Source organism: Gobio gobio (genome assembly GCF_949357685.1).
Source record: "Gobio gobio genome assembly, chromosome: 3".
Classification (NCBI taxonomy): domain Eukaryota; kingdom Metazoa; phylum Chordata; class Actinopteri; order Cypriniformes; family Gobionidae; genus Gobio; species Gobio gobio.
Genome location: NC_137099.1, coordinates 18,102,763 through 18,122,314, shown reverse-complemented (window position 1 = coordinate 18,122,314; position 19,552 = coordinate 18,102,763). Strand labels below are relative to the sequence as shown.

General features: G+C 37.5%; 2 protein-coding genes across 2 annotated transcripts; one reads left to right on the top strand and one right to left on the bottom strand.

Moving 5' to 3' along the window:
* Nucleotides 1–3,574: 3,574 nt before the first annotated feature.
* LOC307123659 (OCIA domain-containing protein 1) lies at nucleotides 3,575–13,578 on the top strand. The gene is made up of 8 exons (XM_079812297.1): nucleotides 3,575–3,692; nucleotides 6,323–6,407; nucleotides 6,501–6,554; nucleotides 6,630–6,677; nucleotides 6,770–6,899; nucleotides 8,526–8,680; nucleotides 10,066–10,215; nucleotides 12,867–13,578. Exons 1-8 carry the CDS (start codon nucleotides 3,642–3,644, stop codon nucleotides 12,902–12,904), a joined length of 711 nt encoding a protein of 236 aa, XP_079668423.1. The 5' UTR covers nucleotides 3,575–3,641; the 3' UTR covers nucleotides 12,905–13,578.
* On the bottom strand, nucleotides 13,474–19,488 carry chic2 (cysteine-rich hydrophobic domain 2). Its single transcript, XM_079812298.1, has 6 exons — nucleotides 19,184–19,488; nucleotides 18,197–18,251; nucleotides 17,717–17,872; nucleotides 15,190–15,246; nucleotides 15,051–15,110; nucleotides 13,474–14,935 (listed from the first exon to the last, which is right to left on the bottom strand). The coding sequence occupies exons 1-6, from the start codon at nucleotides 19,309–19,311 to the stop codon at nucleotides 14,885–14,887; spliced, it is 507 nt and encodes a 168-aa protein (XP_079668424.1). The 5' UTR covers nucleotides 19,312–19,488; the 3' UTR covers nucleotides 13,474–14,884.
* Nucleotides 19,489–19,552: the final 64 nt, after the last annotated feature.

The following is a 19,552-nucleotide window of genomic DNA, read 5'->3' as shown; positions in this document are numbered from 1 at the left end:
AATTCTTTGGAACATGCTTCATAAAAATATCTCATATTTAATAAGAATATGATTGTTTTTTTGTGTACACTATTCATCTGTGTCTCCCTGAATGTCTCCAAATCTGTTTTTCTTGTAGGGTTATTACAATTGATTAAAACTAAAGTCATAAAAATACTTTTTTATTACTGAAATAAAATAAAATATACTTTTTAAAAAAACTTATTTTAATTTAGCTAGTTGCCAGGACAACATTTCTCATTTTAGTATGACATGCACTAAACTAAAATGAAAACTGAAATAAAACTTATATAGACATATTTAATATAAAAATAAATAAAAAGGACAAAAACACACAACAAAATGACTAAAACTTAAAATGAAAAGAGAAAATTAAAAAGCAAAAATCTTAATGATACTAAAATAACACACCAGAAACTAAAACTTTGTTGTCATCTGTTTCCTGTGTTATATATTACATTTATACATTTATGTACTACATTATATACATTTAAAATGAATTACAAAATCATTTAAAAGTTGCCGAAATAACTCACCTAATGTTACTCTTCCATAAAATGAGCTGAACTGTGAATTGTCAGACATTTTTAAAGAACTATGAGAGGCCATATCCTCCAAAATGGGAATCACTGAACAGCACAGGATTCCCTCTTTAAGATACAACAGATTTACAACTGTGACATGTATGATTTCCGAGAAATAAAAAAGCCAAATGTCCTCTACTGAGGACAGAAATCTAATGTCTGTGTGTGTGTGTGTGTGTGTGTGTGTGTGTGTGTGTGTGTGTGTGTGTGTGTGTGTGTGTGTGTGTGTGTGTGAACCCTGAATCTAGGGCAATGATCAATACATGAACATTCCTGTTGACCCTGCATCCGCATATCACATCACATGACAATCAGTTTCTGAATGAATGAGATCTTTACCATGACGATGGGAAAACATCCATCCATCCATCCATCCATTTTCCAAACTAAATACGGATGCGAGAATGCTAGAGCCTATTTCAGCATTTCAGCCTAAGTCTGCATGGACAAATGGCCAGTGGGGAAAACAATCTCCCCTAAAACACTGATCAGGCATAACATTATGACCAGTGAAGTGAATAACACTGATTATCTCTTCATCACGGCATCTGTTAGTGGGTGGGGTATAATAGGCAGCAAGTGAACATTTTGTCCTCAAAGTTGATGTGTTAGAAGCAGGAAAAATGGGCAAGTGTAAGGATTTGAGTGAGTTTGACAAGAGCCAAATTGTGATGCTAGATGAGCATCTCCAAAACTGCAGCTCTTGTGGGGTGTTCCCGGCCTGCAGTGGTCAGTATCTATCAAAAGTGGTCCAAGGAAGGAACAGTGGTGAACCAGCGACAGGGTCATGGGCGGCCAAGGCTCAGTGATGCATGGGGAATACACAGTGCATCGCAGTTTGTTGACTATGGGGATGCATGCTGACCCCTGTCCACTGCTGAAAGCGCCAACAGTGAGCACATGAGCATAAGAACTGGATCATGGAGCAATGGAAGAAGATGGCCTTGTCTGAAGAATCACGCTTTCTTTTAAGATAAGATAAGATACGAAAAGATAAGATAGACTTTTATTGTCCCAAAGGAAATTTGTCTCGAATGCTCTCAATTACAGCATGGTAGAAGAGAAGCAACACTTTCTGGTTAAAACCAAAGACCCTTTGCCTACGTAGAAAATGTAGTCGCTGTTGGACCCTAGTACAGACATTTTCTACATGAACACTCCATGTCAGTTTACTGTTTACATGGCCGGGTGCGTGTGCGTCGCTTACCTGGGGAACACATGGCACTGGGATGCACTATGGTAAGAAGGCAAGCCGGCGGAGGCAGTGTGATGCTTTGGGCAATGTTCTGCTGGGAAACCTTGGGTCCTGCCATCCATGTGGATGTTACTTTGACACGTACCACCTACATAAGCATTGGTGCTGAACAAACAAGTCCAAACCATGGAGGCCCCACCTCGTAACTTACAGGACTTAAAGGATCTGCTGTTAACATCTTGGTGCCAGATACCACAGCACACCTTCAGGGGTCTAGTGGAGTGCATGCCTCGATGGGTCAGGGCTGTTTTGGCAGCAAAAGGTGGACCAACACAATATTAGGTCATAATGTTATGTCTGGTCGGTGGATATTTACATATTAGATGACATATTAGGAACCATATAATAAGCATTGTAAATCAAACTTATCTTAGTCTAATGCAGAAGAATGCAAGTTAAACTTTGTACTGCAGATATTTTCCTCAGTTTTTTTCCATACACCAAAATGAAGAGGAAGTTGTGACTTCAGAGAGACACTGCAGTGCTCCCTGCTGGTTTAAAAGCACCCATTAAGTATAAACTATTATGATATTATGTGTTAATTTAATTTCTGTAACTGAAAAGAATAGCTATTAATTATAGCGAAACATAACAGAACATTCCCCAGTTGCGCATATGGAGTCATTGGTAACAATGGAAACCATGGTTTCACCTATTTTAAAGGTAAAATCTATAGAGACAAATTAGACCGATGTTTTGATATATTTAGCATAGTTTATTTAAAGCACAAATAGTGTATCCACAGTGATCCACAGTGTAATCTTGTAAAGACTCATTGATATCACAATAAACATTTCCTTATCATAAAGTTTAGCATATTAATCTATATTATTCTTATAATGTGTTAGATAAACTGACCGACTACACACAAAAAAAGTAAAAATAGTATCTAAAAATAGCCCACATAGTCCTACACACAAACAGATAGACCCTGTGACCTGAAAAGGAGCCATATAAGCAATACAATTCTGTTTGGAGCTGATCGATAACTACACTGAATAAATGATTTTCCCAGTTTAGTCTAATGGAGCCACCCGCTGTTTTCAGTCCACTTCTAAAACACAGGAGAGAGCTAAAGAATGTCAGAATAGCGTACAAAAAATCTCAAAGTGACATTCACTACTACCATTTTAAAAGTTTGGGGATGTTTTTTGAAGTCTCTGCTCACCAAGCCTGCATATATTTGGTCAAAAAGACCATAAATACAATAATATTGTGAAAAAATATTACAATTTTAAAGAAATTATTTATATTTTAATACATTTAAATCTATTTATTATTTAATTTATTATGTAGGCTAATTTATTTCTTGTGATGGCAAAGCTAAATTTTCAGCATCTTTACTCACAGTTTTCAGTGTCACATTCTCCAGAATCATTCTTTTTATCCGTTTACTTATAATCAATGCTGAAAACTGTCAAAGGTATATTTGGTGTCCTGCGCATGTTGCGGATAATGATATACAGCAGAGTGTCCACTAGGCGGCTCCAGTACAGAAACGCGAGAGCTGCGTCTATCAACTTCATTACAAGGTTCTACCTGACGACCTGAAGTTCGTCGATGATGATCCAATATGTACTTTAACTAGAAAAATGTGCTAGTATATAGTTTGGTGTAAGCTCTGTATTAATGTTTTATGACCATTTTGAGATTAGGCAAAACATGACAACAGCAAATGTTGCTATTCCATGTAAAACCGCACGGTGGCACTGACAGCCGGTCACCATGAACTCCTACGGCACAGTCGAGGAAGAAGGATCCAGTAGATTTGACATTTGCCGGAGAGCAACAGAGGATGCACAATGTCCCAGCAGTCTCCAGAGGACCCTGAACGGCCAAGACATGCAGCCTTGGTGTGTTTGGTAACAAACATCACCTAAAAAGACAGAAAATTATATATTGATGTTGCCAGATTATGCACTGTATTGCGGAATGCTGTGTTGGTCTTCTTTACTATAAGCGTCACATAATCAGTAGACCTGCTTATGCATCATAATGCATGAATGCATGCTAGATCTCACCTGTCTTACCATTATAAATAATACCATGTCTCTGGATATTATTATTACTATAATATTATTATCATAGTACTATTTTACTACGTTGTTATTATTGATGTTATTTAATAAATGATTTAATATTAATATATTTAAAAATATTAATCACATTTAGAGACCCATTGCTAACTTGATATCCATATGTTTCTGTGTGTGGCAAGAAAAAATATGTGAAACCCTTGCAGAATCTGTGAAAATGTGAACTATTTAAAACTAAATAAGAGAGATCATACAAAATGCATGTTGCTTTTTATTTATTACTGTCCTGAATAAGATGTTTTACGTAAAAGATGTTTACATGTAATTTATAAAAATGACCCCGATCAAAGGTTTATGAACCATTGGTTTACCGTGTGTCGTTCCCTTGATGATCTACTTGTTTTTGTGATGGTTGGTCTTGAGTCTCTTGTTTGTCCTGAGCAGTTAAACTGCCTAATGTTCTTCAGAAAAATCCTCCAGGTCCCAAAAATTCTTCTGTTTTTCTACATCTTTTACATATTTGAACCCTTTCTAGCAGTGACTGTATGATTTTGAGATCCGTCTTTTCAGAACGAGGACAATTGAGGGACTCAAACACAACTACTAAAAAAGGTTGAAACATTCACTGATGATCCAGAAGGAAACGCGATTAAGAGTCGGGTTAAAAAAACTTTGGAACAGGATGATGTCCAAATTGTTCTTATTTTGATTAAATATCAATTTTTTTCGTTTAGTACTGCCCTTCGGAAGCAACAGAAGATAATTTCGTGTTTCCTGGAAGACAAATTAAGTACACTTTACCTTGATCTTCAAATTCAAAAAGTGTTCACCCCCAGGCTTCATGCATCGTGTTTCCTTCTGGAGCATCAGTGAATGTTTCAGCCTTTTTTAATAGTTGATTGACTATTTAACAACAGTTTTAAAATCATGGCGTCACTGCTTGAAAGGGTTCAAATATGCAAAAGATGCAGGAAAACAGGAATTTTGAACAATGAAGGGACCAATGAACAACCACCACAAAACAAAAGAACAGCCGCGGATCATCCAGGTAATGACACAGTATTAACCCTCTGGGGCTCTTCATTTATGGGTCACACTCAGGGCGGGATTAAGATAAAAAAAGATTTGAGTAAAATCAATGAAATATATTTTTGTTCAATAATATTTTTTCTTTTCTTTTTTGGTGTTTTGAGATAATTTTATGATTAATAATTAATATTTATGCAATAATTATAACCCATTTTTTCCCATTAAATATAATAATACATTTTTATATATATATATAATTTTTATTTTTATTTTATTAAAGCTGTATTTCATTTTAGAGTAAAGCCTAGGCCTCATGAAAGCAATTTTTTTAATGAGATTGGTGCCATCCGGTGGACACATTGAGCATTTTTATCACACAATAGCACATTTTTACCACTATAGTGGATCTTGCGTTTTATAAAAACATTTTAAAAATCGTAGCTTCATCGGAATGGTCCGAAACTTATTGGTACTTGGTATATGAACACCCCAAAAAATTGGGGACAGGATTTGAAAAGTGTAAGTGGTCGTAAAAAAAATGGTCACATTCAGGACCTTCGGGTCAAAAATGACCCCCATAGGAAATTAATGGTAATTTGTTTTTTTGTGCATACAATCTACAAATCAGCCAGGATGCAGAAAAAAAAGAACTCAACAGTGAAGGGGTGAATCTCTAAAACATCAAGAGTGCAAAACAGACAAAAAAACACACACACACACACACACACACACACACACACTTATACACACAAAAACACATGCACACACAAATTAACGCGTGTCATTCCAAAAGCTAATTGTGTTTTTGTGTGTGTGTGTGTGAGAGAGAGTTTTTTTTTGTCTGTTTTGCACTCTTGATGTTTAAGAGATTCACCCCTTCACTGTTGAGTCCTTTTTTTCTGCATCCTGGCTGATTTGTAGATTGTATGCACAAAAAAACTCTGTATTTTCATATTTTTGCCAATTTCCCATTCATTTCCTATGGGGGTCATTTTTGACCCGAAGACCCTGAGTGTGACTATTTTTCTTTGGGACCACTTAGACTTTTCAAATCCTGTCCCCAATTTTTGTGGGTGTTCATATACCAAGTACCAATAAAGTCACCAAGTTTCGGAAAATTCCGATGAAGCTACGATTTTTAACATTTAAAAAAAAAATTCTGGTCAGAAATGACCAAAGACCCCCAGAGGGTTAAGAATCAAGGGTTCATAAACTGAACGGGTAATTTTTATGTCTTGTGGACTACATGTAAACATCTTTTAGTACCCCTCTAGGGGTATTCTGGACAGTACTAAATAAAAAGTAACATGCAGCTTGTATGATCTCTCTCATTTTGTCAAAAGTATTCACACTTTCGCAGATTCTGCAAGGGGTTCACATCATTTTTCTTGCCACTGTATATCAATATGTGTATGTAGGGTCCCATTGGAATTGACTACATCCCCACTGAGGATGAGAGGAGAGTGTTCAGGGAGTGCAATCAGGAAAGCTTCTGGTACAGATGTGAGTAGATGTCCAGTGTTTAGATCCATTATTATGCTTGTGGTTTTATCGATATCATAACTGATTTATGTTTCTGTCTTTACATACACACAGCTCTTCCTATATCTGCCACCACCATGGCCTTCACTCAGTTCCTTATTTCTAGAGGTGGGTTTTTTAAAGAATCTTACCAAACCTAAACCTTTAAACGATGATGTAAATCTTTTGATTGAATTGTTATAGGTGCTCTTACGGCCTCTGGCAGATTTGGATCATTGCCTAAAGTAGCTTGTGAGTAACATTTACCCTCACTGTAACTATGAGATGGTTTATTGTTAGACTCGGTGTTAAAAATATGTGTGTATGTGTTCAATATGTGTTAGTTGCGGGTGTTTGTGGGTACCTCGGAGGGAAGATGTCATACATGAAGGCATGCCAGGAGAAGTTTATGAGCTTGGAGAATTCACCACTGGGGGAAGCACTGAGACAGAAACAACACCACCAACCACCAAAGTAAGCGCATAATGTTTAATCTAAATGTCATACCTGAACCTTCCGGTGAAAATGACTGCTGACGTATGCTGGACTTCCCCAATCATTTAGTCCGCTAAAACCCCAACCCTGCAAACTCATATTCCTCCATTTTTTGAGTGTAACGCCTACATCTCAGGCCCTGTTCACACCTGGTATTAAGATGTGTTCTAGTCGATTGGATCACTTTCGACCACTTTAAGAGGTAGTTAAAAACGCATAAGCCCGAATTGTGTGTTTATGAATTATGTGTAATGTGGTCAGATGTGTTCGAACAGCCACAAAAGACCATCTACTCTCCACCTATTGACCTAATGCGTAAACATTATGAGAAGCACGCTAGCCAGACGGATTTAAACTTTGTCGGCTGGAGACCCAAGTTTGGTTAGAAGAAAAATGTACCAAGCACAATGTTGTCTCACCATTCCTGATTTCTAAAGCCCTATTCGCACGGGATTAGTATTACCTGGTGACCTCTAGTAATTTGTAATAAATGCGGAGGTTGTCTGTGATCTTAATCCCGTGCGAAACGGCCATGTCTGTAATTTGTAAAGTAAAAATTCCCCCGCAAATGACCTACCATATTTCGCCGAACACAGAGGTCCTGTGATAATATTAGATAATATTAGTGATTTGGCCAGGATTTGGAGGGTCGTATATCATTTTTGCAAAGTTTTTGTTTCTTGTGCGCATTTTTATCCATATTTCGCAAAGAATGGAGGCTGCATTCATTCAATTCCTTCTGCTGGTCTGTGCTTATTTCAGTTTTTAATTGTAACGTCGATTCTCTAACTGAACTAAATTATTTTTGTTATTATAAAAAATCTAAACGACGTGGGAAAGTGATGTAACCGGTGTAACACCGACTATCGCAACAATATAGCAGCACGCGGTAAGGAACTGTTGTTTATGATATATCATACAGCTATATCTATAACGAACATTTAGAAGTCTTGACATCATATCCGGGAGATAAGTCAGTAAATATGAGTAAAATCACAGGCTTTGCTTATCCCGTGCGAATGCGCCACGCGAAATTCAGATGTGGGGAGGTCATTTCTAAATCACACAAGGTCCCCAGATAATACTAATCCCGTGCGAATAGGGCTTAACGCACACTCACCGCGTTCGCCGTGGTCCCTCGTCTATCAGAGCGGAAAAACGAAAGCTGCTGCTCGCCGTATGTTTTTCCGGGCGCATTCATATGTAAATTACGTGAGCTTATTTCGTCCATTACATCGAAAGATCTGAAAAACCCATACAACCCATAGACCACCCCTCCAAGAAATCAGGACAGAAAGTTGGACAAAAGAGATGGATTAAAGCACCAGGTATAAACGGGTATGTGTCTCCATCATCTACTTGTGATCCAATCGACCAAAATGCATCTTAATACCAGCTGTAAACAGGCCTCAAATTCCAAACAGCATCCAATGCATAGAACCAGGCCCCACCCTCATTTTTTTATTTTCATTTTTTAAAAAGCCACTATATTAAGATGTACATAGCAACACAGAAATGTTGCTATTTCCATTTGATCTCCTTTAAATAAGTGAGTTGTTTTGAACGAGTTTTGTTTGTGACATTTTCATAGTTTTTTTTTTTCAGGGTTACTCGTGAGCAGCCGGGGTTGAGTGATCCAAACAAAGCTGATTTTGAGCCGGCCTTTCAGCTTGATGATCAGAGGGATCCGTCGGTCTCCTATGCTAGTGATTTCAGTAACCCCATGCATTCAGCAGACAACTATGGCACTCAAATTACAGGCAAGTTAAAGTGTCATCATTTATTTGCATTAAAAACTGCCCGTAACATTTTCTGCAGATCTTAGTTATTACTCAGGCTGTTATAAAAGAGCGGAATAGTTCACCTCCTTCAATTAAAATAATGCCATTCATGCCTTAAAGCAGGGATGGGCAACATCGGTCCTGGAGGGCCTGCAGAGCTCAGCTCCAACCCTAATCAAACACACCTGAACCAGTTAATCAAGGTCTTGAGGCAGGTGAGTTTTTATCAGGGTTGGAGCTAAACTCTGCAGGACAGTTAATGCGTTCACGCCACGTCGTAATTACTGTGAATTATGTTTTATTAACAAAGTTCAGGAGGAGCACATTCAGATAATCTACCGACTTACTTCCCTACTCCACCCCAACTCCTCACTCTCGAAGATTCCTATCCCCAGCCAGTGATGAGGAGAGTTCTCTGGGTTCGGCACGCCAAATACGCATATTTTATACTATATCTGATTATATGTAATGCTGCGTCCCAATTCGCCTACTTATACTACGAATGCGATACTACTTTGTGAAGAAAAAGTACATACTTTTGAGTGTGTAGCAAAAGAGTATGCAAGCTTTGGGACATACTATTTCGTCATCTTTAACGGACTCTGTTGCTTAGTTACGTGCATCCCGCCACCGTTTAAACTGCCCTGTCAATCATCGTCACAGTTAAAATCCTCCACATTAATTTTTTGCAATTTAAATATAATGTTGCATTTAAAAGTTAAATGGCCAAACGTATCATTACAAAAATGCACAATGCTACTGCAGGTGAAATATAATGAAGATAACATTTAATAAATACCTTTTCGTCAGGTTAAATACTGATAATTGATCACTCAAGTACCTTAATCTAAACCTCTCTACTTAACCGTCGGACGCGCACATCCGTCATTTTTGTAGTTTTTTTAACACTTTTAATCTGCGTTTGTAGTTCTAATCGAATCCTCATCCAACTTGCAATGGGTTGTGGGCAATATCAGCCGTTAGAGTGCGCGTCGATCAGTACTTCGAATTCTGACCGGAAATAGTAGACCATCCGGGTATCTTTGGAATACTCTTTTCAACATACTACGATTTGGGACATACTAATTCTATTTTCGAATACTATTTAGGACGGATAGTATGCGAATTGGGATGCAGCATAAGTGTTCTACCCTGGGCTGTTTATGTCATCAGACTTGGAATTATGTATTTCTATGGCAACACTATCAACGGCCAAATGAATCTGCAGCGGTCAGGTGGTACAGCGGGCACATGGTACAAGTAGGAGCTCTCCGAAAATGCCCAGATTTCAACTTGTAATTAGGTGTTTGCCCATCCCTGCCATTGAGTGTGTGGTATTTAAAACCTTCCCTCAAATCCTGCAGAATCATCTTACATTGAGGAGGATGTACAGAAGAAAGGTATTCTATACAAGGACCTACAGAGTAAGAACAGGGAAAACTATGAAGTCACAATGACGCCGAAACCAGACGCACTGCTGAAGTCTTCGGCCGATTCCACCCCAGCCAAGAGAGGTGAGACCTGCGAATATAAAATATCCAACATCCTAACCAGAGCTGTGTTTGAAATCGCCCCCTATAAACTCATTCACTATTACCTACATTACTCCACTAATGTAGTCAACTTGAAGGAGTGAATAAAAACGATTGAGTGAATTCAGACACTGAGCGTGCCGGAAGGGCTGCCACTTTTGTATAGTTCATGCTTGCTTTTTAAAATTCCTTTAACACTTAGCAAACTGGCAGCTCCTGTAGTAATGAAAAGATTTTTCTTGAACTCTTTACGTGATTATGATATTACGCTGTACACACATTGGACCAGCGGTTTGGAAAATGGATGGATGGATAATTCAGCAGCGGGTGCTAACTTTTGACAGACGTGGGAATTAATTCGGCACGACCCTCACAGTGCATTATGAGTATTCTCTAGCCATTGAGTGTACATCAGTTGTACACTCGTTATTGTGGTGTATTATGGGATTGAATGAGTGCACTCGATAACGTCCACTATGGTTTCGACACCACTACAAATGGCTTTTCCCTCAAACATTGCCCTATTTAAGGGTATAGGGGGCGATTTTGGACACATAGCCCATGTGTGTTGCGACTCTAAACTTAAAACTGGAATATACATGGAGAAAATAGAAGTTACTTCTTCTGAATTGACATCAGAGTGGTTAGACAGAGCACAGATTACACAGCACACATGCTCACCAAATACACGTTTGATCAAAAACAGTAATTTATACGATTTATAGTAACTGTTTTTATATTCATATATTTTATAACCAAATGTATTCCTGTGATGGCAAAGCTAAAATTTTAGCAGTCATTACTCCATGATCCTTCAGAAATCATTCTAATATGCTGATTTGGTACTCAGAAAACATTTCTTATCAATGCTGAAAAAAGTTAATATTTTTGTGGAAACTGATTTTTTTTTTTTTTTTTAGGATTCTTTGATGAATATAACGTACAAAAGAACTGCATTTATATGGAATATTTTCTTTTTACGTTATAATTGAATGCATTGTTGCTGAATATATTAGGTTACACATTGTTTTAAGGTGTTATTATATATTTAAGTACTGAGTAATATTAATTAGGGGCCAAGCACCGAAGGTGCGAAGGCACCTATTGAAATTGTTAGCGTTCTTATTATTCTTCTTCCGCCATGGGAGTCTATGGCAGCCCATAGAACCGCTTGCGGGAAAGTTATGAAATTTGGCACACAGATAGAGGATAGTCCCAACTGTCACTATAGCAAATTTTGAGTCTCTAAATCAATCCCTCTAGCGCGACCACCTGTCCAAAGTTGCACTCATGTTTATGCTAATAACTTTTGAAACATAAGGGCAACAAAAACAAAATTCTTTTTTCCTCTGATTCCTTGGCTTAAGACAATTCGATTGCACCATATGACCAGATCATCTTCAGACCATGCTGACAAAAAGTTATGGAATTCAAGTCGATTCGTCAAATAAATTTCGATAAACGCGCTAACACATTTTACGTAGCTGTTGCAAAAATACACTTAAGGCTATATCTCCGCAGCGCTTTATCACATTCAAACCAAACTTGGTACATGCCATCACAAGCATGACCTGAGGCAATATGCAGCGTTTCGGCGCAGCCCCACCTACTGGTCCGGAGATACGAAAAATGGCTATTTTTGCTTATAACTTCTGAACCGTTTGTGGTCTTGTTAGATTCAAGACGGCATGCCGAGACATCTGATATCCAATTTTACCATATCGGCCATTTTGAATTATGTGCTAAAATGCTGTATTTTATGAACTCATGAACGGATTGTTACGAAACTCGGTATGGGTCATCAGCTCGATGCCCTGAAGGAGCCTTATAACTTTGGGTGTGGTTGACTTATTTTCATGGGACTAACTTTTTTTGTCTCCTGAATCCTTGCCGAGTCCAACAATAGCAGACTTGCCAGGTTTTGGCGTGCGGTTTGTGCAGCGTGGTAATTTAGTGCTTATAAAATGTTAGCTGATATCTTCGAAATTGCTAGTCCGATCGAGACTAAACCAGCGTCAGAAGTTCGGAAACATTGGTTGATAGCTACATGTTATTGCCCAAATGTCAAAATATTGATAGTAAGGGGTGTAAAATCCAATCAAAGTCAGGTGTCAGTCATTTTTGTTTACATGTTTTTTCATGTAAACATACAAAACATTTTAGGATTGTGCTTCTTGGTGGCCCTATAATTAAACAAATTGACATTGGCTCTATACAACTCAATGTTTTAATGTGGGGTTTTAACATTTTGCTTCAATGTCTTTACTCATTTTTTCAGTTGGTCTGCTGCTAGCTTCCTTGTTTGCTTCTGTTGCGCTTGGCCCCGGTATTGCTGCTTGCAGCTATATTTAACAATGTACTTAACTCTAGGGTTAGGGTGGGATTAGGGTTTGGTTGAGGGTTAGTTGCATGTAATTATGCATAATTTACTGTTATTACTATGGTAAATACATGTAACATATGTAATAAGGACACTAAAATAAAGTGTTACCAAATATTGATTTAAATCTGTACTGACCCTAAAATTATTCTCTGTATTAAATAAAAATAGTTTTGTACTTTAAAAAAAATCAATCAATTTTTTACCTACATGATGTGTATACTGTATATGTTTCTTTTCTTTTTTTAAACAGGGAAGAAGAATATATATGGAGACACTTGGGAGGAGTGAGAGCTGCTTCAACACAGTTTCACTGTCTGTAACTGATGTCTTTAACAATATAGATGTGTCAATAAGTGTGTCATTGACTTTGTACTCATTTGAGTTTAAGATGCAACTATTGTTTTTTTAATTGTGCACAGCTCACTGCATTATCTAATAGTAGCAACATTTGAAATTGTTAGGATAGTTTTTACATGTTCAAAAGGAATTTTAATGGTGTTTTCCCACTCAAAAAAACTAAAGCTATTTACATTTATTGATTTATCATACATTTTTATCCAAAGCTAGGAAAACAACAAGCGAAATTATAGTTTTTAGCACACCATAACAGAGGCCATCTACAAGCCTCCATGATGAGGAGGAAACGTTCAGGTCTGGAGCACATTTGGTGCTGGGATGAGTTACATGTCTTAGTTTAATACTTGAGTTTCATAAACCCCAAATGGGAAGTAAGAGTAATAATTAGCAGGTATAGTTTTAAGACTGATCCACAATAATTGTGGTTAATTTGATATTAAATCCAATATATAGACATCAAAATATAGGCATAAAATGTGGGGGGGGGGAAACAAACAAATCAACTTGGGCATATTTTATTTCTGTACACACATTGTACATAAATACACTGAAATTATTTTTGAAAAATAAAGACGATGTCCCTGGGATTTGGGATGACATCAGACAAGAGATAGGGCATTGTAATTTCAGTAATAATATCAGTATTCACACGCACACACACACACATTTCATAAATTTCAGGTTTTGAGACCTTGTAGGACCAATTGTCTTGAGTATTGGGACATAACTGTTTTATTAACCTACAATTGGACACATTTACACAAGTATAATTCACTAAGAGAAAAGGCCTGCATATGACTTGCTTAGTCTTCACTCCTGACCCAGGATTGAGACAAAGATGAAAACAAATTAAGTGAAAAATATTAAATAGAAAAAAATAATGTACTTCTGCCCTGGAGAAACTAATATTTGTGGGTTCATATTTTAAAATCAGTTTTTTTTTGTTGTTGTTTGACTCCCAATAATTCGTTAGAATGAATTGTTTAACTTTTTCAATGACCCAACAAACCTATAAATGTTTTGATTTGTCTCACAAGTGAACAAAATGACAAACAAAATATCTCAGGGACAGACAGAAACAATCACCTCCACACACAAATCAAGAGACAAACATTTGCTGCTCGTCTTTTTAAACTGAGCAAGTAAACAAGGATAAAAACAAAACAAAAAAAAAAACAGCAAAACAAATATAATCTGTGCTGCGTCACTCCCCATTGGTGCACCTGGACCGCATCAGATCCGTGACTTCCACTAGACTCAAAAGTCCCGTCAGAGTCTAGATGGTGCGTGGCACAGTCAGTGTTTGATTGTCTTTGTATATAGATGATCATTTGTGATAAGGAGAGATGGAGAACTATGTATTGTGCATTGACCGTATCCATTTGGCTTTCAGCTAACTGAAAATCCGTATTAATTGTTCCTACCATCCAGCTTTCTTTCTTTTTTTTTTTTTTTAATTAACAGGAAAAGTTTAATTCTACAGTTGCCACTTCCTCAAGCCATTGTTCACTGATTTGTTCCACAGTGATGGTTGTCGGCAACAGAAAGTCGCTTAGCTAGTGTGCGGACTGTGTGATGTGATTAAGGTATAGTAGACGCTCCAGCTTCAGAAGTGACTTTTCCGTGGCCTCCTCGCAGGCTCCGCGTAGTCATGTGACGGTCCCTCTGTGTGTATTCATGCACTCGCGAAACCAAAACGGCACAGACGTGTGCCTCAGTATGTGTGTATGCGGGTTGTAAACAGTGCTTTCTCTGTGAGGAGTGCTGTGAGTGGCGCTCGGACGTGAGGCAAGTCTCTTGCTCAGAGTGTGGAGGGAAAAGGGAAGAGGCCACATGATAAAACCATGACAGTACCGGAGAAAGGCACCTCAGGAAGACCACGCCGGAGGGATGAGCCCTGGCCCGCCACTGCTAATCCGGCCGGAAGATGGGAATCTTGGGTAGAAACTCTATTTGTATGACCTTTAAATAGAGAAATGGTGGATGGTGAATTTACACATTTCACTTTGAATAAGTATGATTTATTCTATTTGAAACGTCTCAAATAGTTTTAGGTGTGTGTTTGTAGTTGGCTTACATATTCCATCATGTTGTTGGTTTCACACTTCCTTTTGCTGAGCCTCCAATGCAAACACAGCTAAATGAACAAACACAGCTAAAATTAGCACCTGACAGTAAAATACAAACTGCAAACAAACACACGGCCTTCTACGTACCTTGTGATACAATCTGCTGTTTTCCCACTCCAATAGCTTCTCTAAAGATCTGCGTGTCTATTGGTGAAAAAGACAATTCAGCACACGACACAAGAGCCTGTTATTTATGTCCTATAATGTACCCTTACCTTTTCCAAAGTTTGGGGTTAGTAAGATTTTTTAAAAATGTTTTTGAAAAGTCACCTCACCAAGGCTGCATTTATTTGATCAAAAATACAAGTAAAAACAGTAATATATTTTAGAATATTGTTACTATTTAATATATTATTTTCTATATTTAATATATTTAAAATTGTAATATATTCCTGCTGTCAAAGATGAATTTTCAGCAGCCATTACAGCCAGTTTTCAGTCACACGATCCTTCAGAAATCCAGATTTTCTGCAGTCAATTAATCAAAGAAAATATTATCCCTCACTTTGCAAAAAAATAAATAAGAAAACAGGGACCATAAATCACAAGGAAGTCTATGGGGCAAAGAATTCTGGGTGCTTAAATGATTATTATTTATTTACGCCATGTCAGCAACAAGGCTATTTTCATGGCGAAAACAGAATAAACAACATAATTCATACGATTAACAAAAAACTACATAAGGCATTTCAGGTTAATACAAGATAGAAATTCTAAAAATACATTCAGGTAATGTTTATTTACATACATCAGATAAACATCTCTAAATAAAGCCATTGTCTATTTACATTAAAAACATTGCAGTCCAGTAAAATATGTTTAATAGTCATTGTAGCTTGACATGGAAGGCATTCTGGGTGTTTAAAAGCAGAAATCAGGGTTCCCATAGCCTGACAAGCCAGACCCACATCAAGACATTTGTCTTTCAAATTCCCTCTGCAGGCAATAGGATAGCGCCATAACCAACCAGAGCAATGAAGAAGGTGAAGCGGAGCTAGTTGATAGATTAAACTTTTGCCGTATCCGATCAGCAAAACTCTGAACACATCTTCCTTTCTTAAGAATGACTTCAGTGCTGCTGTTCTTTGTTCTTTTCTCAAAGAAAAGTCTTCAAGAGACTTCAAGAGTCACAGTCAAAGCCGATTCGAAAGACCGCTGTTCGCCAGCTTCTTTGTTTACAAGTAGCACGCAGAACCTCCGCAACTCTGCAGTCATTATGTTAAGCCCGCCCAGTGCCCACCGACTCTACACACGATGTGATTGGCCTGACTAGAGTTTGGTTTTTCCAGCTCGCAAGCCAACGGAGAGTTGCTAGGCGACCCTGGCTGCAATTTAGATTTGCTGCCGCTAGGGTGCATCTAGATTTCTAGGCTAGGGTTCCCACTCTTTTTCAGCGACCGTTTTCCAGGACTTTTCCAATTTTACCACGACGGGAATAAAGACAAGGATCATGCCAAATATTACTCTCCAAGTCTTTAAAAAGGCGTACAGTTTCTTGCCATCACTTAACTTTTTAATATGAGCTCTTAATCAAACATTTTGACTATGGAAACTTGTTTCCGCAACAGAATAAGTATGAGTTTACATAATTGTGACAAACTCGCAATTGCGAGTTATAAAGTCTGAATTGTGAGATATAAACTTTGAAAAACTTTTTAAAAAAAAACGTTGAAAAAATTAAATTCCCTCATAATTGGACTTAACTTGCAATTGGGAGAAAATAAGTCAGAATTACAAGATATAAACTCACAATTGCGCAAAAAAAAAAAAGTCAGTTGAAAGAAAGGAGTCAGAATTGTGTGTTTATATCTCACAATTCTGACTCACTTGTAAGTTGACAGAAAAAAAGTTTATATCAAAATTATGTTACCAGTTAACATTCGCTGCATACATTTGAGCAGTAATATTGCGCTTTCCGCAACTAGCAGGAATTGTTTGTTTGGGCCAGTGATAAACTCTTTGTACTCGGCTAAAGAAAAGCCAAGGAACTTTTTAAAAACTAATTTTCTAGGACAACAACCAGATTTTCCAGGACATTTGACATTTTCTCTAATTTTCCATGTGTTTTCCAGGACGAGTGGGAACCCTGAGAAATGTAAAGCTTCTTTACAATAAGGTCCCATTAGTTAATGCATTTACTAACAGTGAGCAATACATTTGTTACAGTTGTTACATTTTATCTTTGTTAATGTTAGTTAAGAAAAATGTTCACGTTAGTTCATGTTAGCTCAGGTCCATTAAATAATATTAATAGATACAACTTTTAGTTTTATTAATGTTTTAGTAAAAGTCGAAATTAACATTAACTAAGATTAATAAATGCTTAGAAGCATTTTGATTGTTAATGTTAACTAATGTTAACACATTGAACCTTCTTTTTAATGTTACCATTAATTCTATTGAATTAAAATGGTCAATATTGAATGCGGAAAATAACTTATAGATTTCCATTGTAGATTAATTTCTGTAAACATGAATATTTGCATTTTTACAAACTGAAGAACCGGTTAAACTAATTTTCACAGGTAATTGATGGCATTCTACAAATGCTTTTGATAAAGCTGCGCTTCATTTAAACCAGGACATTCCTCGAGGTGACTCTGAACAAACTCACCCTCTTGCTAAGACAGATGACCGGCCACAGGCTAAAGCCCAGGGTACAGCAACAGCACAGACAGCCGCACAGCAGCCAGCGCACATTCACCGGGAGAGCCTTCCTCAGACAGCTGTTCACGCGGTTTATGCTGGCTTTGAACTCCTCCGGTGCAACCTGTAAATCAACAAGTGAGGCATTTAACTACAACCCACGTCAAACCTCAGAATTGTGTGTGGCACTACTTTGTAAAAAAATGTAATCGAGTTACTTGAACATTCTACTAAACATCTAATTTGGGCTCGACTAAAAATTGGGGGTGAACAATTCTATTAATCATTATACAACGTAACATTTGTACACTATTACCTTTAATTTCTGAATGCCAGTTATGACAGACTTTTAAGGGGCTTTTCATTTAGATTAGAAATGATTTTTTTTTTAATTAATACATTTAATTGTTTTTCCTTGAGATAAAAAAGCCACTGCAATAACACTTACCTTTCCCGTAAGGGCTGAGGGAAACTCAGACTCAAATTTATTGCTCAGTCCAAACCTACAGGAAAGAAAGTAAGGAAAAAACTGTTTGAAATAGTGATTTCAATTCCTTAAACCTGAATGTCCACAAGTACATTTACTGTAATATTCAATCTTTTTGTAATAGTTTATAATTGTTCAGGGGGCCGCAAGGAAGTGCTAATGGGTCGGTTGGAAATTTAGAGAAAGAAACGGTGTACACACAAAAGTGTAATAATAATAAAATATTAAATAAAATGTAGATGATACACAAGTATGGAATACATACACAAATAAATAAATAATCAATCCAACAATACAGTACTATAACCCAAAAAATATTTAAGATTCACAGTATAAATTGGGTCTATACAAGAGCCTTTTATGGGTCCCGCGCACGAGGAGTCATATTTGGCTGTCTGTGTTATCTTAAAGATAGAAAACCTTTGTAATAGACGTAGTTCACCAAAAATGAAAGTTTCCTCGTTTTACTCACTCTTGTGTTATTCCAAACCTGTAAAACTTACTTTTTTCTAAGGAACACAAAATAATTGTCAGCCTCAGTCAACATACACTTTCATAGCATGGAAAAAATATGTGAATGATGACTGAGGCTGTCAGAAAGAAAAGGTTTAAGTTAGAACAATAAGAGGGTAAGATCACGGTCACATGGCTTTCGTTTTGGGGGTGAACTCTCTTTAAACTCTCTATAAGCTCCCCTGACAAACCTCTTGTGAGCTTTCTTCAGACAGCATTTAGGGGAATTTTACTTTATATATATTTTTTTAGGGTTTTAACCCGTTTTTTTGGACTTGTCATGAACACTACTACTATTTGTCTTAATGTACTGTAATGATACTTAGCATGTCTCATGTATCTCCAAACGAGCACTTAGCTCCTGATGGCTTTGGTTTGATCAGTGTAGATTAATCATCTATATACGAATAGATCCAGAGCTGCCGGGAGTCTTACACAGTGACGTGCCCGGATCCGCGCACTACCACCGGGTCCGGAGCGTATTTGAGCAGCTGCTCCTCCGCGGCCCTGTCCTCGTCCTCCTCTTCCTCCTCCTCGTATATCTCATCAAAGTCCTCCATCATCGCCCTCCGCCTCGGCCTCTATGCTTCCCGAAAGAAGCGCCGAGAAAGACCGCTTTTCGCACACGTTACTCAAATATTGGCAATAACGCAGATCGCACGGCCTCGGTGAAAAACGACTGTTCAGAAATCCGGATCAAAATATCAACATCCGCCGAAAATCTCGTGTTGGTTGATCTCGGGATGCATCGCGAGAGTATGTAAATCACATTCTCCCTGCTTGAGGCTTTCTTGTCAGAATAAA